Raw genomic sequence first — 21,037 nt, 5'->3', positions numbered from 1 at the left:
TAGAAGATCCGCGAGAGATAGCTCAGGGTCAGGGGCAGGGACAGGGACAGGGACAGGGTCCGAAGGAGTCGGTCCGCCGCGTAGAAGAGTGATGAAGAAGGTCTTCACGTAGGACAGTATACGGCTGAATTTCATCTTGGCAGTGAGTGAGCCCGAGTCCCCTCCGGTGTAACTTATAAAGAGATAGATAGTGTCTAGATTACGTCAGTCTAGATTGCGTCATCGAACGAAACTCGGCTTTGCGAGAGAGTAACTCGGACAATTTCTTGATCAAACGCTGGGGATCCCTGTAGGGAAGTTTTCGAGCAGCCGTAAAGCAAAAAATATCGCGTTGAGTTTGTGTCACGTTGCAGACGCGTGTCGCGCGTCACTAATCGAATCAGAGATCGAATAGCCCACGCGGAGCACGCGAACAACGGAACGACACCGTAATCCGTGACTCGGTGAGTAGACCGACGCCTTTTCGCGTTCACAGCAGGCGATGCGACTCCTTGTCCGCTACAAAATTTCTCTCCCGTTTAGCTCGTTCAATGCAGTTCGGACTAGTAGCTGGACGATCAAAAATTGACTGCTCAGCCGAGCGAAGCTAGGCGACTCTAAGGTGTGCAGAGACGTTTTGTAGCTCCGTTTAGGAGAAAGACCTGTAGGCCTCAGCGGGGCCCCCCTTTCTCCCTCCTACGCACTAATCACTAAATTTCGCCACTAGCAGCGTTCCGGGCTTGAAGGGGTCCCTCGCGTATTTTTTCCTTGGCACATCATACACATGACCAATGGTGAATACTGCATATGTAGTTTTTGTCGATTTTATTACTTTTTAGTGATAAAAGCAATGATAGTGTCTACAGAACAACAACCAGTCATCATCATCTTCTGCTCCTCTCTTTAGGCCAATTTTATTAACCACGTCGAAACATAAACCACGTGATGCATCTAGATAATCATAAGGTAAGATGCTCATGAAAATATTCAGTGCAACTAATTTACCATCATCAGAAGTGACGTAATCATCCGGTCGTCACGAGTTATTCACAACGTGGCACAAAAAGTATAGGACGGGGTGTTATTCCAGTGAGGATATGCCATCATAAGAAGGTTACGAAGTTACATAGCGGCTAGATAAGATCCAAGCGCTAGTTATGTAGTTATTTGTCTTCTATCTTTTTTTCCCGTCTTCAGCGGAGCCCGTTGCCACCAAGGCTCAAACTGCACCTTCTGACGAGGCTATGCATTACCAATAGGTACTTCTTACTCATGTATGTTTCAGGACTGTTTCTTATATGATTTATCCCCTACATGTAGTCCTCCTTGCAGCTGTGCGAACGGGCCGCAACATAGGAAAGACTTGTCAGAGGGTAGTAGTACTATTCATTTTATAGTGCATGGTACCATAAGCGCATGTGGGCACCCGTATGAAACTTTGCGTGAATTTCAGCTCAACAATAAGCAGGTAAGCATATGTACTTACTTTTTCTACGAAGGCATTAGCGTTTTGTCTTAGGAGTTGGGGTCCTGGGCATGACCCTGTCATCAAAAAACTGCTCACTGCCGGGGTCCTGAGCATGACCCCGTCATCAAAAACTGCTTTGGGGTCCTGGGCATGACCCCGTCATCAAAAACTGCCTCGGGGGTCCTGGGCATGACCCCGTCATCAAAAACTGCTCATAGACAAAAGGGAAGGGACAGACTATTTATTAAATAAATTGAAAAAAATTGCACAGAGTCTCCCCTCGCGTTTTCATGCAGAGGCAGTTTTGACGGGGTCATGCCCGGGACCCTGCGAGGCAGTTTTTGATGACGGGTCTTGCCCGGGACCCCGGTGGAGCAGTTTTTCACCACGGGGTCGTGCTTAGGACCCCAGCCTAAAAAGAACATTTAGTTAAATAAGAGGCAATGCAAACTGCTTACCAGGTAAATCTTAAGACACTTGGGACTCATACAAGCAATGCTGAATAGCTGCACGTTGAAGTTACACGGCTTTGAAGTTCGGCTGACAACGCTGAAGGGCAGGCCTTGGAGGATACATACCTTCAGCTGAACAGAAGTGTTCAAAATGCTTGGAGAGTCGACATACAAGAGTCTTCAGCTGGGAAAGCAGAATGGACTGGCAGATTGCTTATCACGACGAATTGTTCAACTCCTATAGAGATGAGTTTTTCTCAGAAGAAAAATTGAATCTGCACGTGACGCACCTTATGACGCTTCCTCCTCCCCTCTTCAAAACCTTAATTAATTAATTATAACTAAGCATGTCTACACTATAGTACCGGTGAAACCATTAAGGGTGAACGAAACTGATCGAAAATACTAATTCTATCAACGTGTACACGCAAGCAGCAGCAATCGGCATCTAAACGCTAGAACTGTTTAGTCAGCAGTTTCCCGAGCCGTACGTCCACTGTGAGACGGGACACTCGTATCCGGAGGCCGGTGCCGAGGCGGAGCCCTCGATACAATTCGGCCCATTCGCGCAAAACCCGCACCCGGCCGAAGCGACGCATTGCGCGCACGACTGTCGCTTCGCCCCCGTATTACACTCCGAACACTGGCAACCGCACGACTTGGGCACGACGCCGGGCACGGGACACGACCACGGATTACCGTACATATCGCACGTATAATCGTCAATAAATTTAAAAAATCGCTCGAGCGACGCGGGCACGGGACCGGAGAGCGAATTATAGCAAACGGCGAAGCTATAGACGCGATCCGTGAAGGCGACGTACGAAGCGGGTATCCCACCGGTAATCATATTACTCGAAACGTCGAGAACCTGAAGGGCTTTCATACGGCTAAGCGACTCGGGCAGCGACCCGTTGAGCCGATTGCGCGACGCGTAGAAATAGCTCACGTTATAGAGCTCGCCCAACGACTCGGGCAGCGAGCCGGAGAGCCGATTGTCGGAGAGTTCGAGCGACTGCAATTTGACCATTTTACCCATGCAATCGGGTATGGAACCGGTGAGATTATTCTGAAAGAGCCACAGGTATTCGACGCGTTCCAAGTGGCAAATCGACGCCGGTATCGATCCGCTCATGTTACCGCGCGGGAGAAGGAGATTTTGCACGCGCGTCCAACTCGTTCCCAGCCAATCGGGTAGGACGCCGAGAATACCGTCGATCTCCACGTTCTCGAGCAATCGAAGAGCCGACCAGCTCTCCGGCAAGGGACCCCGTATGTCGTTATTAAACGACCAGAGTTGCTCGAGCTTTGTCAGGTGACCCCAACTCGTCGGGAATTCGCCGGTGAGATTATTTCGCGATACGACTAATTGGACTACGTCTTCGAGCTCACCTATCGCTTCCGGTGGACTTCCGGTGAATTGGTTATCCGAAACGTCGAGATATTGAAGTGAGGGCGCGTTCCATTGACTTGGCAACGAGCCAGAGAATTCGTTCGCGTACAAGACGAATGACTGAAGTTTCGGTGCGTCGATCGCGTCCGGAAGACGTCCGGACATCGCATTGTTATTCACGTCGAATTCGATTAAATTTTTCGAATTGAGTAAACCGCTCGGAACGGGACCCGCGAGAAGATTCGAGTAGAAGACGAGATGCTCGACGTTGGACGCTTTCACGAGATCGGCCGGTAAGCGTCCGACGAGGTTGTTGTAGACGAGTTCGATGGCGACGACGCGTCCGTCGTCGTTGCACGAGATTCCGTGCCAGGGCGTCGCGCCGCACGGGTCCCCCGATGTGCCCTCCTTCCAGCCGGTGCTTTCGGTCCAGTTTGCGCCGCCCGTGCTCTTGTAGAGGGACGTGAGGGCCTGGAGATCGTCGGGATTTGGGGCGAGACGTCGCGAGGCGCGTCCTGCGTACTTTTGCAGCGATTGCGCTCGGTTTTCATCGAGGAGTCGCTTCAGCGATGCGTGGTGGTCGTGCTCCAGTCTCTTCTGCTGGCAGTTCGTGTTGCATAGATGCGGAATAGCCTGCGATGCGCCGACTAGGGCGATTAGTAGAGCTGTTGCAATGAGCGAGGACATTTTGTCTATTGTGCGCATGTCTGCGCGTGATCGGAACCAACCGCGAAAAGTTAATTAACATTCTCTATCGAACGCAAAGATTTCGCTGATGGCGCGGAGTGAGGCGTACAAAAACCACATGCAGAACTACATCGTCATCTTGATTAATCAATCTAATTTATTAATTAATCAAAGAGTTCGTTCAACCACAGTCTACTTCCTTGAGAACATTTCTTCGTAGCGATGTTGTATAGCACGGCGACTCACACCAGCCTCCGCAAACCACCCCAAAAGGTTGCTTACAGTTGGTGACTTTTCTCTCATTTTCCACACTTCTAGTACCCTGAACATTCGTGTGAGATCGCTGCGATATCTTTCACGAATTTCATCAAGATCTTTTAGACTGAGAAGAAAAATACACATTTCTTCCCATTTCATTCCAACGAGAGCCGCGCATGCTCTCATTAAATTCACAGGTACTAATTCATCACCATCCGGAAAAGCACCTAATAAAATTCTATGAATTAGACAATGTATTCTTAAAATTTAAGTACCTATAGCGGACGACGTCGTGACGCTCTGGACACGTAAAACTGTGTCCTAATTAGAAACAAACGCCATTGAAAAATCGTTCTCGGTTAATTTTACAAGTAGTACATCTTCCTTGCCCTGTCCTTTTTTATCATTGATTGATAATTGGTCAACGGCAAGAGAAGCGCCGTCAACATCGTCTACACTTAGTCGTGAATATAAAAACCCTACAAATATGTTCTTTTTGTTACCGCCTACTGCATCCGTTACAGCGAGAGATGTCATCCGCACTGAGTCATACCCTAAGGCAAGCAATACTTCATACATATCTACAAGTCTGCAATCTAACTTACCGCTTTCATTCAACTTTGTTCCAATGTCTTGCAAAGAATACGAAATTTCTAAAATGTAGTTATTCAATAGCGTAACTTTAAGCAAGGAAGAAGTTTTACGGCGGAATGATGGCCTTCTTTCCGGCTCATAAGAGATGCACTTCTGTCCCAAATCTTCGTAACCAAGAGGACACGGATTTTTTGCGACCGGCAAAGCTCTTCCAGTGCTAGCCAAATGATGCAAAACCTGTTTATTCGTCTCGCCTGCAAAAAACCGAGTTCGCGCCTTATTGAGAAAACTGTAACCAGTATCACCATCCAAAGGACGTCTGCGTTCTCTTATTTCCCACAGTATCACCATCCAAAGGACGTCTGCGTTCTCTTATTTCCCACAGTATCACGCCAAAACTAAAACAAATGACGAGAATGTAATAAATCTTCTTTTACTAACGTTTTTAATGGAAATTGAACGCTACACTAAACAGCACCTACCTGTAAATATCCAATTTCATCCGCAACTCCGCTGTTGGTTTATAATCTGTAGAATATCCCTCATGTGCTATGTAGAGTACTGTTCCCGCTGGAGTGTAATCGCTACTGCCGATATCATGGGTTGTCGTGGTCATGCCTTTCATTTTAGAGAGCCCAAAATCTGTGATCTTAAGTAACAAGACAATGACTTATTTGATCGCGAAGGAAAGTGTATCATACGCTTACCTTGCATTTGTAGAAGCGTCCTTCTTTCCTAAGTAGAACGTTCTGCGGTTTCAAATCTCGATGAATAATAGGAGGATCAAGCGAGTGAAGATGATTCATGCCGTTCGAAATTTGGTAGGCCATGTCGACGCGAGTTTTCCAACTATCGACGTCCTTGTCAGAAGTGGAATGCAAAACCGTGTCGAGATTTCCGTCGGACATGAATTCCAGCAACAGAGCGTAGTGCCTCGGAGCTTCGCATATACCTATCAGCTGAATGATGTTGGGATGATTTTGAACTTGAAAAAGAATAGCAGCTTCTTTTCTTAGACTCTTGATTTCGCTATAATAGAAGAAGAGGTCACCCGGGTGTTAACATTATTTAGCACACTGTTTTCAGTTTCGATTTGGCTGAGATTACGTACTCTTTCTGCAATCTTCCACGCGCGCCATTTCGTCGAAAAAGAAGTTTAGCTGCCACTATCTGACCGGTACTTTTTACTTTCGCTTTGTAGACTTCCGCAAAACTACCATAGCCGAGGTAGTCCTCGTCGGAGTCTTCGTCATAGTCAAAGTCGTCTTGACTAAATAGTTTCTCCGGAGGTAAGTCAAAGAGCGACGAAGCTTCGCTTGCATTTGCCATCACGCTTCTGAGTGCTCGATCAACGGACAAACTGCATGCACGGGTTTATATCCGTGGTAACTGCGCAGATGCGTCGAAGCCGTCGATCCCCACGTACTGTACGAATGCGATTAGGCTCGTTGCTGTTTCTGGAGCACTGTCGTGAAGTCGAGGCTATCTGTATCTACGGCATCTGAACAATGGCTGCTTCTGAAACTGCGGCCACCGAAAAAGCCAGGAGCGCGCGTCAAATGTGACCGTACACGTACGCAGCAATTTAGTTAGCAATCAGAACGTCGAAGTGAAGCCCTCGGCCCGTGGGAGCAAATCGAAGACGTATCCCACCGGAAATGACAGCTCTCGATCGGTGACCGAGAGCGATCGCATCTTTTTTCACGCTAACGAATCGTAGCGAGGCGTCGTTCGTGCTTCTGCAGCGCCTTTCACCAAGGATAGCGATGCGTGGGCCCGATGATATGGCGATCGTGCTCCAGTCTCTTCTGCTGGCAGTTCGTGTCAAATAGAGGCGAGAACCTGAAGGGCTTTCATACGGCTAAGCGACTCGGGCAGCGACCCGTTGAGCCGATTGCGCGACGCGTAGAAATAGCTCACGTTATAGAGCTCGCCCAACGACTCGGGCAGCGAGCCGGAGAGCCGATTATCGGAGAGTTCAAGCGACTGCAATTTGACCATTTTACCCACGCAATCGGGTATGGAACCGGTGAGATTATTCTGAAAGAGCCACAGGTATTGACTCGTTCCAAGTGGCAAATCGACGCCGGTATCGATCCGCTCATGTTACCGCGCGGGAGAAGGAGATTTTGCACGCGCGTCCAACTCGTTCCCAGCCAATCGGGTAGGACGCCGAGAATACCGTCGATCTCCACGTTCTCGAGCGAACGAAGAGCCGACCAGCTCTCCGGCAGGGGACCCCGTATTTCGTTATTAAACGACCAGAGTTGCTCGAGTTTTGTCAGGTGACCCCAACTCGTCGGGAATTCGCCGGTGAGATTATTTCGCGATACGACTAATTGGACTACGTCTTTGAGCTCACCTATCGCTTCCGGTGGACTTCCGGTGAATTGGTTATCTGAGACTTCGAAGTGAGGGCGCGTTCCATCGACTTGGCAACGAGCCAGAAAATTCGTTCGCGTATAAGACGAATGACTGAAGTTTCGGCGCGTCGATCGCGTCCGGAAGACGTCCGGACATCGCGTTGTTATTCACGTCGAATTCGATTAAGTTTTTCGAATTGAGTAAACCGTTTGGAATGGGACCCGCGAGAATTAAGATTCGAGTAGAAGACGAGATGTTCGACGCTTTGACGAGATCGGCCGGTAAGCGTCCGACGAGGTTGTTGTAGACGAGTTCGATGGCGACGACGCATCCGTCGTCGTTGCACGAGATTCCGTGCCAGGGCGTCGCGCCGCACGGGTCCCCCGATGTGCCCTCCTTCCAGCCGGTGCTTTCGGTCCAGTTTGCGCCGCCCGTGTTCTTGTAGAGGAACGTGAGGGCTTGGAGATCGTCGAGATTTGGGGCGAGGCGTCGCGAGGCGCGTCCTACTTTTGCAGCGATTGCGCTCGGTTTTCGTCGAGGAGTCGCTTCAGCGATGCGTGGTGGTCGTGCTCCAGTCTCTTCTGCTGGCATTTCGCGTTGCATAGAGCCTGCGACGCGCCGATCAGGGCGATCAGTAGCAACATTTTGTTCATTGTGCGCATGTCTATGTGTGACGAAGAATCTTGATCAATTTATTAACTAATCAACAAACAATCTACTTCCGTGAGAACAGTTCTTCGTATTTAGATTTTATAGCATAGCGACTCACGCCAACCTCCTGAAACCACCTCAAAAGCTTGCCTACAGTTGGTGATTGTTCTCTCATTTTCCACAATTCTAGCACTTTGAACATTCGTGGCATGATTCCGCGATATCTTTCACGAATTTCATCAAGATCTTGTACGTCGAGCAAAATACCCATTTCTTCCCATTTTGATGCTGCGCGAGTCGCGCATGCTCTCATTAAATTCTCGGATACTATATCTTCATTAGCCGGGAAAGCACCTAACAAAAAATCTATGAAGTAGACAATGCATTCTCAAAATTTAGTACCTCTAGCAGACGACGACGTGACGCTCTGGTTCATATCATTGACAGGCCGTTGAAACGACGAACTCTGCGGATAAGGACGAAATGTATCAGTAACGTGCCGTCGCGCCTGACTCTGGACACGCAAAACTGTGTCCTAATTAGAAAAACCATTCACAAAAACTAGGTTAATTAATAATACATGTAGTACATCTCTCTTGCCCAGTCCTTTTTTATCCTTCATTGATAATAATCGGTGGACGTCAAGAGAAGCGCCGTCAAAATCGTCTACAGCGAGTCGTGACAATACGTTACTGTCTACTACATGTGCTACAGCGGGAGAAGTCCTCCCTAAAATATTCAATATTTCATAGGCAGAGCCTTCAACTCAGCAATCTAACTTACCGCTTTCATTCAACTCTCTTCCAATGTCTTGCAAAGAAATTGAAATTTCTAAAATGTAGTTAGACAAAAGCGTAACTTTAAGCAAAGTAAGAAGTTTTACGGTGGAATGATGGCCTGCTCTCCGGCTCATAAGAGATGCACTTCTGTCCTAAATCTTCGTAACCAAAAGGACACGGATTTTTTGCGACCGGCAAAGCTTTGCCAGTGCTAGCCAAATGGTGCAAAACCCGTTTATCAGTCTTGCCTACAAAACAATAACTGAGTTCGCCTTACTGTTTAATTAATTAAAAACTGTAGCAGCATCACCATCCCAAGGACGTCTGCGTTCCCGTATTTCCCACAGTATCACGCCAAAACTAAAACAAATGACGAGTATGCTTTAGAAGGTATAACAATTGAATGTAAAGAAAACTTGAACGTTACACTACACATCACCCACCTGTAAATATCCAATTTCATCCGCAATTCCGCTGTTGGGTTATAATCTGTAGAATATCCCTCATGTGCTATGTAGAGTACCGTTCCCGCTGGAGTGTAATCGCTACTGCTGATATCATGAGTTGTCGTGGTCATGCCTTTCATCTTAGAAAGCCCAAAATCTGTGATCTTATTAACAAGACAACGACTCATTTGATGGCGGAGGAAAGCGTATCATATGCTTATACCTTGCATGTGTAGAAGCGTTCTTCTTTCCTAAGTAGTACGTTCTGCGGTTTCAAATCCCGATGAATAATAGGAGGATCAAGCGAGTGAAGATGATTCATGCCGTTCGAAATTTGGTAGGCCATGTCGATGCGAGTTTTCCAACTATCGACGTCCTTGTCAGAAGTGGAATGCAAAACCGTGTCGAGATTTCCGTCGGACATGAATTCCAGCAACAGAGCGTAGTGCCTCGGAGCTTCACATATACCTATCAGTTGAATGATGTTGGGATGATTTTGAACTTGAAAAAGAATAGCAGCTTCTTTTCTTAGACTCTTGATTTCGCTATAATAGAAGAAGAGGTCACCCGGGTGTTAACATTATTACAAGTCAATGCTTTCAGTTTCGATTTGACTGAGATTACGTACTCTTTCTGCAATCTTCCACGCCTTCCATTTTGTCGAAAAAGAACTTTAGCTGCCACTACCTGACCGGTACTCCTCATTGACGCTTTGTAGACTTCCGCAAAACTGCCACAGCCGAGGTAGTCCTCTTCGGAGTGTTCGTCATACACAAAGTCGTCTCGACTAAATAGTTTTTGCGAAGGAAAGAGCGACGACGCCTCGATTGCATCTGCCATCACGCTTCTGACTGCTCGATCAACGAGTACTCACAGACGGACCAACAGAGTAGAATCAACTGCGCAGATGCGTCGATCACGTAGGCATGCATACGATTAGCCCTCGACTCAGACTGCAGTTTCTGGAACGCTGTCGAGTGTGTCTACTGCATCTGAACAATGGCTCACTGCTTCTGAAACTGCGGCCACCGAAAAAGCCAGGAGCGCGCGCGTCAAATGTGACCTACGCAGCAGTTTACCTAGCAATCAGAACGTCGAAGTGAGGCCCTCAGCCCGTGGCTGTATCCCACCGGAAATGACAGCTCTCGATAGAGTAGATGAGGGCTTCTTGTTGATCGCGGTCGGGATTCGGAGGGAGGGGCGACGTTCGTAGGCTTCTGCAGCGATTGCGCTCGCTTTTCGCAAAGGATTCACTTCAGCGATGCGTGGTGGTCGTGCTCCAGTCTCTTCTGCTAGCAGTTCGTGTCAAATAGAGGCGACTACAGTAGGGCGATCAGTACAAGAGCCACATAGAGCTACATAGAGCACAGTCGGACATTTTGTCTACTGTGCGCATGTCCAACGACTCGCACGCGCCTAGGAATTCCTCAGGGAATTCTTGCGAGTGTCAGTGATGAGTGTCGGTGAAAACAGTACAATGTCTGCGTCTGATAGGCGTGAAACTATTAGTACATTTTATAAATCTGACGTCATATTTATGTAATCAAGAGAGTCTAAACTCGCAAATATGTGCGAGGGTGGGTTAATTATTAATTACCTTTTCTGGGAAAGTCACGCGACTAGTTACGCCTCCTAGACCTAAACGAAGAGTTTTCTCGACGCGAAGATACAACCATGTCGTCTGGCTACGTAAACGTCGTCCGACAGATTTTGCAGACTTCGGAGAACCTGCGCTCAAACCCCAAAGCCTTGGAAGACGTCATCAGTGCCGTCCAATCCTGCAAAGAGTGGAGCGCTACGTTCGGAAAACTGCTCAAGAATCCAAGTTCCTTGTTGACGTCGAACGCGACCGACAGCTCGACAACCGAAAGTCGAGTCAGAAAAGCGCTCAATGACGGAAAAGTGGTCCAAATCTACGTCGATGTCGAATCGGAAGGCAATCGCCTATTCGTCATCGAGCCAATCGGTCAATCGACGGCACACGTTCTCCACGCTTGGAAAGACGAGCGCGTTCGCGCTCAAGAAGCGATGCCAATCGATACAATCGTCCATCTGCTGAAGCAACTCGAAACGACCGATCCCACGCAACGTCGTCAAGCGCGACGCCAACTCTGGGGAGACGACTTCGCCGAACCGCGACGAGGCTCCGAAGGAGCGATTCGCTTCGTTTACATTCTGAGCGGCCACGTGGACGAAATCGACCGCGAGACGCTGATCGCAACGCTGAGCCGCAAAACGGAATTCTCTCTCGGAGAGACACTACGGCATCGCAGCGGGAAAAAGGAGTCGGAGACGTTGAGTTTCGTGTTCGGCGCCGCCGGAATCGTCTCCAATCCCACGCTCGACAAGGATGAACAGATGATCGAAGCAGCTAAACAGGGAGCTAAGAGCGCGACGTTTCGAGCCATTGCCGAAGGCGTTGGATCTCTTGCTACGAAACGGCTGGCGCCGACGTTTGCGAGGGCGATTGGGAAGTCGGTCGTTCGCGCCAATGCAGTGACCGGGACCGTCCTTTTCGGGCTCAACGCCATGTGGGACGTGCGCAAGTGGGCCAAGAACGATATCACCGCCGTGAGGCTGCGTCAACGTCTCGCCGAGGGAGCGGGCGGTGCAATGGGAGGCATCTTCGCCGCAGCGAGTACTGGCGTTGCCATGGGGCTTTGGCTCGGTCCAATTGGAACGCTTGCCGGCGCTTTCGTTGGAGGCATCGCTGGAGAAGTGATCGGGTCTCGCGCCGGTAAAAAGATCGATAGCGTCATGTGGGACGAAGGCGAAGATTCCGTGATGAATTCGTACGAGTTCTTTGGATGGCGCGGCGTGAAGCGCGGAACGAGGCCCGTCAGAACGGCCGATGAAGTGGTGGAGGCGTACGAGAGGAAGATCAGCGACGAGAAGCCGAAGGCGTTGACGCAGGACGATTGGGCTACCGCGTGCACGGTGAATCTCTTCATCTTGATTCGGGCCATGTATCCGGAGTTCGTTCAACTGCTGAATGCTGCCGAAGATATTCGAAAAAGCGCCACGGAGGCGACAAGTGTCGTGAGCACGGCAATGCTCGAATCTCTTGCGTGTCCAAATTGACTCGAAATTTGTGATTATTCTGATTCTGATGACTGTGTTCGTGTTGGGAGCGTAACGAATGTGGGGCGTATACAGTAGAACATTTTTCGCCGACTGGTTCTCCTGTTGGGGGCCCGCCACAGTCGTGGTGGCGGTGCAATATCGATCATCATGTTAAACTTCCTGCTCGTCGCGCATCGTCTGTGTTGTCGTTGCCTCAGAGGAGGAGGCGAAAAGGCTCATGTGCTGACGTATCGAAGACAATAATCACGTGATCTTGTCGATATTTAGAGGGTAATCAAACCCATCGACAAAACGTCGAGGACTTCTCTACCCGATTGCATTTTTAGTACTCCGGTAATAAACTACAAACAGCAATGTAACAAACAATTAGAGCTCCAAACAGCAAAAGAACGAAAACACTGATTGCATAAAAATGATAACAGTTGCCGCAGCTGCAGAGAAAGGTCACCAGCTAGTAACTTACCTCTTCGACGCATTCTTTTCCGAATGTCTCCTCGGCTGCTCGCCGATGACCAACACTCTGACTAATAAGAGCTGTGCAGAGATCCCTTACCGTCGCCCTTGATCCATTTCGATTGTGCCATTCTTTGAGCATGCAGTACGGCAATTCTTTTGGATCATCCTTACACTTGCGTTCCACGACTGCTACGTCCTCCTTTTGCCCCGGCAACTCACGGGACAAACTCTTCCAGCAATCTGGTAGAAAAACCGCCAACTTGTGAAGTTCTTTCTCTGTAACCTCCCGATCCACGCTTGCTGTAAAAGTCACACACAGAGGCTCAATTGGCTTTTTCCATTTAAAATCAAATCCCACAGTCATGCTATTGCTAACTGCAGGACTTCTCACAGAACGGCTGATGTCAAAGATGTACGTTCGGTGAGCTGCTTCAGATTTGGAAATAGCTCGAAGTTCGTTGAAAGGGATTTTTCTTGGACTTGCATCAATATGCCACACAGAGGCGGACTTCATTTCTGCAGAAATTACCAGGCTACTCCCCCCCTCTTCTTCCCACTCTGGCGAATGAGGCTTATCTTTAGAGATGGCGCAGTCACAGAAGCTGAGCTCTTTTCGCTGTATAATTTCATATGCTTGTGGTCCTGTTCCGCGCTCTTTAGAAACAATCATTTCCTCTTTTCCCTTTTCTAGTATCGACAACTTGACACTGAAGTTATCACCGAACGGACGTGATTTTAATTCTTCAGGAGAAAAGAGCAACGCCGACAAATTAACGCAGCAGGCGTCGTTTCGGCAGCAGATGTAAAAGAAAGTGGTCGTTTGAACAACTATCTGGTCGGCCAATAGAACAGCCCGGCCAAATTGCAACGATACCTCTTCTTCCAGAGAAGTAAAAGTCCACAGCGGCTTTATGCATCTCGTAGAGTCAGTGACGTCGCTGTACAGCAATGTGACACTAATTGCGTGATTTTGTCTTAACTCGAAACCATGAAGCAACCTGAGAGTGGCTGCTTTTTTGAATCTCGCGTTGTGAGGAAGAAGCTGAACAATATCAGTGAGCTCGGCTCCGCATTGACTTTCGTACTCCTTTTTGTCGGTTAGAAGACAAGAAGAGATCTTCATTGACTTGTCGACGCTTCCAGAAGGAATTGACAAACTGCACTTGTCTTTCATAATTGCTAGGTTCAGCTCTCGCCATGGAGACACCTTTTCAATTACCACCGGAGCCACTCGTGCCAGTGACACAGAAACGCTGTCCACCGTCATAGAAGACGGATGACTCTACAAATAATTCAGATTACAAGCAGGTTCACAGCAAAAGCCATAAATGCTACCTCTTCATCGCACATGTTGCTCTTTATCGTCGCAGAGTTATTATATGTAGTAGAGTAGCGATGGGCTTTTTCTTTAGCCTCCGTCACTGCAACGCCGCTCGATTGTCTTTCCATGATTCTAAGGCAACAACGTTTAATTTTGAAAACCCTTTTAATAAATACGTAACGCACCCCACCAATCGTAGAGGTTTTTCAGAAACAGGAGGAGGCTTGTGAGATCCTGATATCTTTCTTCTAAAGCAGCAACATTCAATTTTAAAAAGACAATTTTCTTCTAAATACCTTTCGCGCAAACTCGCCGATTTGTCAGGGAGCTTTGGAGATGGTATGCTTCTATAAAGCATCAACGTTTGGTATTTAAAAAGGAAATTTGCTTAAATATACGCGTATTGAAAGGGGGACATTGGAGATATTGGCCTGCTGCCTCTAAAGCAACAAAATTTAATTTATTTTAAAATGACTATTTTTCCTTCTATGCGTTACGCACACAGACGCCGATCGAGTTATTCCAGGGTTCGAGGGCCTTGGAAGAAACATCGTGCTTCTAAAGCAGCAACGTTTAGTCTTCAATTAATTAAAGGGTAATTTCTTGTAAATACGTCAAGCTATTCGTCTCTTGAGCTTTTCTGGACTTTCGTGGAGATCTTGCGAAGGTAAGTTTGCGATGTTCCTGATGAAGCACGAACCCCAAGTTAGGTTTTTCAGCGACGTGGGGCTTTGGACGTTTTTCAGGTTTAGCTGCAATGGGTGATTCCGGACTATTCTTGAGACGTCGAATTTCAGCATCTCTTTGTTCTTCAAGATTTTCACTAAATTATAGTAGAAACCTTTTAACAAAGAGAAAACTTATGAAAACGAGATAATGTACCTTCCCCTCTGCGCAGCAACTTCAACAATACTTTTGTTAAGATGCTGTCTACACGAAGCAAACAAGAACTGAGCTTCAAACGTAATGCTTCTCTCCGTTTATACTTTGTTTCTTGGTGCTGAACACGTTCTTTTTTTAACTTGGCGGTTTTCAAATCGCGTAGCACAACACTGAAATGAAGTTGTATGGCACACCTAACCTACTCTTCTGCGCCCTGCTTACGAGAGCCGTCGCTTATGACCAACTTGCAGCAGACTTGGTAATTGAGCCACTTCTCCCAGCAAGGTAGCGCAGAGCTTAGACTAACGATGCTGATTATGACAGGCTTTGTAAGCATTTGATTAGGAACCCACATATCTTTCTTCAATTTTTTCTTTGTTTTGTACGTAACCCGAGTCCTCATCTACGTACAATAACACGTTATCTGAAGTCCTAATAATTTCAAATTTGTACCAAGTTGCAAGGAAGTCAGCATTTGCTTCAATGAACCTTCCTTATTACTTCCACCGCAAAGAATGAGGGTAGCTGTTCCATCGTCATTTTCTATGCAGTAAGCGGTGTGACCAAAAACTGCGACGTCATTACCCAAATTTATCTGATTTAAAGAAAAGTATAGCTCAATTAACAACGTTTCTTTCTTTCATAAATGCACCTCGTATGCTTTGCTTTCTAAATAGTCCAAAATCCAAGCAGACTCAGACGTACATCCGCCGAGAAGTAAAAAGCCGATTTTATCTCCGTCCAATGCTTTGATGGTTATTGGAGAAAGAGTGTGGCCGCGCCTGTGTTCCGGTTTGGGATCAAACTCAATGGGAATCCATGCCTATGAAAGAAAGGTCTATCTAAAACTTCCGTCTACTGTACTAAATTTAGCAAACGCCACCATTTCAAACAAATCAATCAAAAAGGTGTCAGCAAGAGATTTTTCACCACCGTAACCAGCGTGCATGATTCCTTGTCTTCGATTAATTGTTGCCATAGCGGCACCATAGCGTGGTTCGGGCCTTGGGCCATTCAATACCAAATCCAACCATTCTCCTAAAAGTGGCAGTTATATACCTTCAATTGTGTCAAAATGTTAAACCTTTTGGAGCATTTTTTGCAAGAGCAAATTCATAGAGCTCATCGTTAATCTTCCCCGTTTGCTTCGCCCCAGATTGGAGAAGATGATCGGGAATTTCTCGTGAGCTAATTCCTCCGAACATTATTATTCGCTCTCCGATCGCCCACAAACAAGCTCCCTCGCGTGGGTCGGGCGTTCTTCCGGTAGGCGTACATGTAGCAGCTATCTTTTGCCACGTCATAGGCTCATTCTTTGGATTCAAATGATGGACGATTCCCGCTTGGTCGTAGGAGTAGATAATTCCTTTAATAGCAACGCACCCTCCACCTTTGAATTGCAGGTCCTCACCGCCGCGAGCGAGTTTTTTCGCCCACTCTTTTTCTCGAACGTTCAGGACAAAGATATCTTTGCCAGAAAGTATTTTTTTTCCGTCGTGACCGCCGAACAAGTACAGACGACCGTCAATCATCGTTGAATGATGATCGCGTCTCGAAGAAGGGGCGTTGCCCATGATCTAAACAGTACTTATGATCTGAGGTGCCCTGACCATTGGGCAAGCTTACGGTACCAATTGGATTTTTCAGAGATGCTAAGAAATGCTCTAAAGGTAAGTGAAACGCGCAAATCGCAGTCTCTACTAACAGAGCGCACATGGGTAATCACGTGAAGTGATTGCGCGTCCACGCGAGCTTCACCGGCAGCCTGCAGGCACATCCATCCATAGTCCAGACAACTTTTCAAAATACAGTGCTAACATAAGAACACGTGTATTCTTCCTTCTTACATTAATTAGGACGTTTGGATTCACACGGGTATAAGGACCTTAACTAATTATGACACATGTACGCAGTTGATATCCTAATGGGGGCAGTGCTCGCAACCTTTGCTCATTGAGTACGGCTTCTCCTTTCTGTAAACTCTGCAGGTACTACCAGCAGTTGCTTCGCACATGCGTTGCTGAAAAAATTCGATTTCAATTAGCTGCGCCGAGACTAGCCAATGGCTTTTTCACTTGCCGTCGCACTTGCGCTGGTTCTTCGATTCACGAGCTCTTACGCTTCGGACGCTCTTGAAGTGAATCTAAACGACGTTGCATTCACTACAAGCCCCAGTTTCGTGAGCTTCAACTTCGACTGGTGGCCAAACACCAGTCCAGGCTGGACCAACAGCAGCGTACTCGTCATCGACTTGAAGAACCCTTTGCTGGTGTACTTGACAAGCCAATTGTCTCCAGGCCATCTACGAATCGTAAAAACGCATTTCAACATAACTATGTAATTATTTATTTTTAAAAGGGTGGAAGCGATGAAGATAGGGTACACAGAAGGGAAAGCATAAATATGCATCGTTTACCGATGTTTAGATTGTTTTTGATGTTGGAACTAATCATGAACCATGCAAAGAAGCAAGCTCATTACTTTGTGATATAAACTAATTAATGATTGGTTACTCGTGACCTAACAGCCCTTTTGCATGAATATGTCCAAATGGGAAGAACTGGTGAATTTCACTCAGACAACTGGAACAAAATTAGTAATAAGCCAAATACAGTTTCGCCTTAGTTTCCAATGAGATTATCCTACTTACAGGCTTTTGGAATTAACGCTATGTATGGTCGAAAAAACAAAACGAGCCCTATCGATCCGTCAAACGCTGAAGCTCTAATGAAATACACGGCTCAGAATAAGATGCCCGTTGCAGCATTCGAAGTTAGTTGATCATCATGGCAGTATACACACAAAGAAAGAACTAACTCGAATGTATTTAGTTTGGTAACGAATTGAACCACGAGGTAAAGTCGTTCAACGTTTGTGTGACGAATTGCTACGTCAGTTTAGATTGATCCGGTGGTGTACGGTAAAGACTTTAAAACAATGCGGTTAGAAGCAGCGCATATACGCATGATTGATTTTTTTCTATAAGCTGCATTGTTCTCTCAGCACAATGATCAACCAAATTTGGCCTGATGAAAGCACCAGACCTCTTTTAGTTGGCCCAGGTAACAAACTCAAATTCCCAGTGCATGCTCAGGAATTTAAGACGCAATCGGATTTAGATATAGGGATTTCTGATAGTTATTTCGAGAGCTTCTTGCCAGTTGCCGGTCCCTACATCAACGCTACGACATACCACGTTTACTCAGGTTCAAAAATCGAGTGAAAAGGCTATGCGTGTGTATCTACTGCTCACATAACTAGGTTATGGGCTCGATCCAAAATTAGCCGACAAGATTCCAACGGTAGATTTCCTCCAATCTCAAACTCACAGTGCTGTACGATGCCCTCTAATAAACCACGATGTATGCGTGCATACGTATGTCTGCAGATGAACATGGTCAGTGTCGTGAAAGAAAAGGCTCCAAACGTCGACTTATGTACGTAACGGGGCGCGAAAACCGGCAAATAATAACTGAATTGGGGTTTTTGTACGAAGGGGTGGGAGAGAGCGCCGCGGCGTGGCACAGCGGTCAAGACGGCACGACTAACACGTTTCTCTCCGGTTTCTGGTACTTGGTAAGGAAAACTGTCTCGTGCTTAGAGAGTTATTGTACACCCGGCTCTATGTATAGAACGCTCTTGGAACAACGGCAACCAATAAACACAAGGCGTTTTGCAGTTAGAATATACAGGCTGTGTGAACGTGGTGACTTGATTACGCTGATGCATTTCAGGACAGACGCTGGTTGGGGGACACTACGAGGTTTCAAACTCTCTAAATCGTTTGTCTCTAAACGCGCTACTCGTTGATCGTTCTGACAGCTTCTCAACAAAACGACGTACATGCCCAATCCAGACTACTACACGGCATTGCTCTACAGAAAGTTAATGGGACAAAAGGTACGAAGGGGGGCCCCCAAAGGCGTAGAAATGAGAGTGACGTAATTGAGACAGATGCTCGACGTCAATGTCCCTTCGAGTATGAATGATTCTGTGACTGCGCATGCAGCTTGTGCAGCCGAGGTTAGTGCCGTTCTAATTGACATCTATCTAGCAGAAATATTCTCCATAGGATAATGCTAAAGGGGCTATCGTTCTCGCTTTTGTGAATGTAGACAAAGCAAAATCATTTGAATTGCCAGTCACCGTAAGAGAAACACATAGAGCCGCTATAATCGTTTTCAATGACTGAATCGAATTACAAACTCGCAGGGGATTGCATCAGGGCCACGAGAAGAGGTCTACCGTTCTCGCAGCATACCGTACCGCATCTATAACTCATACAGCATTTGTACTAGTACCACCTGACTACGGGCGAAGAAGGGAACTACAGATCGCACAAAGTCATGCTAAATAACAAACTATTGGAAATTGAGGTAAGAAAACATGGACTACGTACGCTATGTTTACACATTTCTTAAGAACGGGAAACTACCCGATCTTTCTGGCATGATTAATCCCGGCGAAACGCCTTTGGTAGCAAAACCGATGTCGTACGGGTTTGCTATTTTCAAAAATGCCAATGCTAAAGCTTGCATGTAGCACTATCAACTTTTTTAGTCACTGCTATTTTTGCGGCACCTAAGTGTGATTTCATGTCATCGCTGCAATTTGCAATTCGTGTGCCACTTCCAACGCACGTTTTCAAAATCACGCTACGACACGTGAGCTTCGGAAGCATCACGAGAGTTCCGTTGACGATGAGTCGCCTACTCGTCTTATTTTTGGCCATTTTGCCAGCGTCTGCAAGTCCAAACGCACCTCTGCGCCTTTACTACAGTTACGCGCGCGAGGACAATGCAGTTTATGCGACTGAAAAAGGTCTGGAGAGCATCACACCCGACTACAAATTCATTCGTGCCTGCAGTCAGGTGAAAACGATGGTTCGCCTCCTAGTCCTTATCGGCGACCTTCTGCTGCGACAGATCGCGTCAAATGATACACGTCTCGCCAACACCGTTCCCCTCTATACGTATTTCAGTAAGGAGTACAACGATACTGCAAACGTTGCAACGGAAGGTTATGTAGCCCAGTAAGAAATTTAAACCCTATTAATACTCGAGGTTATAGAGAGCATTGATTACGTGAAAAAGCAAAATTACGAACTTGTGAGAATCGAAGGCTACGTCTACACCACTAGTTCTGGTTGAGAGCCAAATCTGTTCTTCAGGACTAAAATCAATAGATGTCTTCTACAGATTCATCAGGCGGAATGCCTCTGAAACTGTATTGGAGCGAAGCAAGGAAGGATCTATTCTTAGCTGGGTGTCAAGAAGACGTGCAGAGCGCCATTGCCGCCGGTTACGTACTCAAAAGCGTCGAAGGTAATACTCTTATTTCCACACCATACACAAAGTACGTGTTATGGTTGCCTTTACGTATAGGTTACGCTGCTAATTTTTTCTACGATTGGCCTAGCACGCCGCCTGACGATTGCCCGTTCGAGCAGTCAGCAACGTTTTCAGGCGTTCAATTCGGCTCCAGAGCGGGAATTTACGGACATGCAGATACGTGGTTTCCCTCGTGGGCCAGTGACGACAACCTGTACTCTCCGTGGACCGATGGCAAGCATACAGAACTACTACGTGCGCGGAGAATATAAAAAAAAAAACCTTTTTCTAGGCTCGGTCAATGGGACGGCTGGGGGAAACGGCAAGCACACTACCGGGTTTGCTGTTGCCGTTGGAGATGATCCCCTGAATTTAACAATAACAAATATCGGAACGTTTTCAAGTATTCAGGCACCGTACGGAGGCAAGATCGGTTCACTTGGAGAAAATTTTTAAACCTAACGTTCGCTGTTATACCTAAAGGGCGATATCCGTCCGCAAACTTGGTGTACAATGGAAATTGGTACTACGGAACGTGAGGGAGTTCTCTTCCTAGTTCATAAGGCACTAAAAACTATATCTATCTATCTAGATACGCGTTGGACAACCCTCAGATTCCTCCTGACCCAGCTCCTAACTGCGGCAATTGGTGATCTATTCTATGTGTACCGCCTTACTTGTCAGTCGTTGATTCACGGATCTCCTTGTAGGTGCGTTCAGGGTCCATTTCTCGACTGGCGCTATTCGTCGGTCGTGAGTCCAACGAAGCCGCCCGAGTGGCACGAGCCGCGCGTCTCTATGAAAAACGACACCGATAATTTGTTTAACCAGACGAGCAAGAATAACACGAAAGTGAAAATTGGAGCAGTGCACGTAGTCAGTTAAAAAAAGTT

General features: G+C 47.0%; 7 protein-coding genes and 1 long non-coding RNA gene across 10 annotated transcripts in view; 2 read left to right on the top strand and 6 right to left on the bottom strand.

Moving 5' to 3' along the window:
- Positions 1–2,275: 2,275 nt before the first annotated feature.
- LOC136195952 (uncharacterized) lies at positions 2,276–3,979 on the bottom strand. The gene has a single exon (XM_065985434.1). It carries the CDS (start codon positions 3,977–3,979, stop codon positions 2,369–2,371), a length of 1,611 nt encoding a protein of 536 aa, XP_065841506.1. The 3' UTR covers positions 2,276–2,368.
- Positions 3,980–4,216: 237 nt separating this feature from the next.
- LOC136195953 (uncharacterized) lies at positions 4,217–6,241 on the bottom strand. The gene is made up of 10 exons (XM_065985435.1): positions 5,943–6,241; positions 5,539–5,860; positions 5,314–5,480; positions 5,137–5,229; positions 4,942–5,085; positions 4,843–4,890; positions 4,741–4,791; positions 4,616–4,689; positions 4,513–4,558; positions 4,217–4,464 (listed from the first exon to the last, which is right to left on the bottom strand). The coding sequence occupies exons 1-5, from the start codon at positions 6,158–6,160 to the stop codon at positions 5,073–5,075; spliced, it is 813 nt and encodes a 270-aa protein (XP_065841507.1). The 5' UTR covers positions 6,161–6,241; the 3' UTR covers positions 4,217–4,464; positions 4,513–4,558; positions 4,616–4,689; positions 4,741–4,791; positions 4,843–4,890; positions 4,942–5,072.
- Positions 6,242–6,655: 414 nt separating this feature from the next.
- On the bottom strand, positions 6,656–7,786 carry LOC136196250 (uncharacterized). Its single transcript, XM_065985776.1, has 3 exons — positions 7,264–7,786; positions 6,967–7,229; positions 6,656–6,871 (listed from the first exon to the last, which is right to left on the bottom strand). Exons 1-3 carry the CDS (start codon positions 7,784–7,786, stop codon positions 6,656–6,658), a joined length of 1,002 nt encoding a protein of 333 aa, XP_065841848.1.
- Positions 7,787–7,872: 86 nt separating this feature from the next.
- Positions 7,873–10,440, bottom strand: LOC136195974 (putative mitogen-activated protein kinase kinase kinase 7-like). Of its 2 annotated transcripts, XM_065985461.1 has the most exons (10): positions 10,202–10,440; positions 9,700–10,150; positions 9,295–9,616; positions 9,069–9,235; positions 8,936–8,985; positions 8,730–8,873; positions 8,630–8,677; positions 8,436–8,575; positions 8,249–8,381; positions 7,873–8,200 (listed from the first exon to the last, which is right to left on the bottom strand). In XM_065985461.1, exons 2-10 carry the CDS (start codon positions 9,909–9,911, stop codon positions 7,911–7,913), a joined length of 1,506 nt encoding a protein of 501 aa, XP_065841533.1. In that variant the 5' UTR covers positions 9,912–10,150; positions 10,202–10,440; the 3' UTR covers positions 7,873–7,910. The 2 variants fall into 2 exon arrangements, with proteins under 2 accessions (XP_065841533.1, XP_065841535.1); XM_065985463.1 differs by having other exon boundaries at positions 8,249–8,312; positions 9,700–10,440.
- Positions 10,441–12,416: 1,976 nt separating this feature from the next.
- On the bottom strand, positions 12,417–16,859 carry LOC136196337 (uncharacterized). Of its 2 annotated transcripts, none has more exons than XM_065985868.1 (17): positions 16,662–16,859; positions 16,446–16,610; positions 15,899–16,391; positions 15,698–15,852; positions 15,467–15,637; positions 15,268–15,409; positions 15,168–15,217; positions 15,037–15,116; positions 14,919–14,984; positions 14,815–14,862; positions 14,546–14,755; positions 14,434–14,490; positions 14,331–14,372; positions 14,229–14,279; positions 14,118–14,180; positions 13,947–14,064; positions 12,417–13,893 (listed from the first exon to the last, which is right to left on the bottom strand). In XM_065985868.1, the coding sequence occupies exons 3-17, from the start codon at positions 16,386–16,388 to the stop codon at positions 12,607–12,609; spliced, it is 3,030 nt and encodes a 1,009-aa protein (XP_065841940.1). In that variant the 5' UTR covers positions 16,389–16,391; positions 16,446–16,610; positions 16,662–16,859; the 3' UTR covers positions 12,417–12,606. The 2 variants fall into 2 exon arrangements, with proteins under 2 accessions (XP_065841940.1, XP_065841941.1); XM_065985869.1 differs by lacking the exon at positions 16,662–16,859 and having other exon boundaries at positions 16,446–16,478; positions 16,541–16,563.
- LOC136196340 (uncharacterized) lies at positions 16,734–19,431 on the top strand. Its single transcript, XM_065985874.1, has 21 exons — positions 16,734–16,802; positions 16,859–17,125; positions 17,173–17,193; positions 17,241–17,282; positions 17,342–17,410; positions 17,467–17,586; positions 17,646–17,669; positions 17,716–17,756; positions 17,818–17,876; positions 17,934–18,020; positions 18,076–18,149; positions 18,203–18,251; positions 18,311–18,390; positions 18,447–18,492; positions 18,549–18,577; positions 18,637–18,714; positions 18,769–18,837; positions 18,887–18,961; positions 19,027–19,053; positions 19,113–19,190; positions 19,237–19,431. The coding sequence occupies exons 2-21, from the start codon at positions 16,877–16,879 to the stop codon at positions 19,354–19,356; spliced, it is 1,437 nt and encodes a 478-aa protein (XP_065841946.1). The 5' UTR covers positions 16,734–16,802; positions 16,859–16,876; the 3' UTR covers positions 19,357–19,431.
- Positions 16,879–21,037, bottom strand: part of LOC136196341 (uncharacterized) — a 26,455-nt gene continuing 22,296 nt past the window's right edge. The window contains exons 2-3 of the long non-coding RNA XR_010672138.1: positions 20,822–20,940; positions 16,879–17,116 (exon numbers count right to left, since the gene is read on the bottom strand). This is a non-coding gene — a long non-coding RNA (uncharacterized lncRNA). The remainder of the gene's footprint in view (positions 17,117–20,821; positions 20,941–21,037) is intronic.
- The window catches only part of LOC136196338 (uncharacterized), a 2,564-nt gene continuing 1,008 nt past the window's right edge, over positions 19,482–21,037 (top strand). The window contains exons 1-9 of the mRNA XM_065985870.1: positions 19,482–19,685; positions 19,740–19,833; positions 19,885–19,959; positions 20,013–20,138; positions 20,199–20,378; positions 20,437–20,568; positions 20,628–20,679; positions 20,737–20,793; positions 20,855–21,020. Coding sequence (XP_065841942.1) covers positions 19,515–19,685; positions 19,740–19,833; positions 19,885–19,959; positions 20,013–20,138; positions 20,199–20,378; positions 20,437–20,568; positions 20,628–20,679; positions 20,737–20,793; positions 20,855–21,020 — 1,053 coding nt within the window. The 5' untranslated portion in view covers positions 19,482–19,514. The remainder of the gene's footprint in view (positions 19,686–19,739; positions 19,834–19,884; positions 19,960–20,012; positions 20,139–20,198; positions 20,379–20,436; positions 20,569–20,627; positions 20,680–20,736; positions 20,794–20,854; positions 21,021–21,037) is intronic.

Source organism: Oscarella lobularis, chromosome 15 (genome assembly GCF_947507565.1).
Source record: "Oscarella lobularis chromosome 15, ooOscLobu1.1, whole genome shotgun sequence".
NCBI lineage: Eukaryota > Metazoa > Porifera > Homoscleromorpha > Homosclerophorida > Oscarellidae > Oscarella > Oscarella lobularis.
The sequence above is the reverse complement of the archived record's forward strand: the minus strand, read 5'-3'. Positions and strand labels throughout refer to the sequence as shown.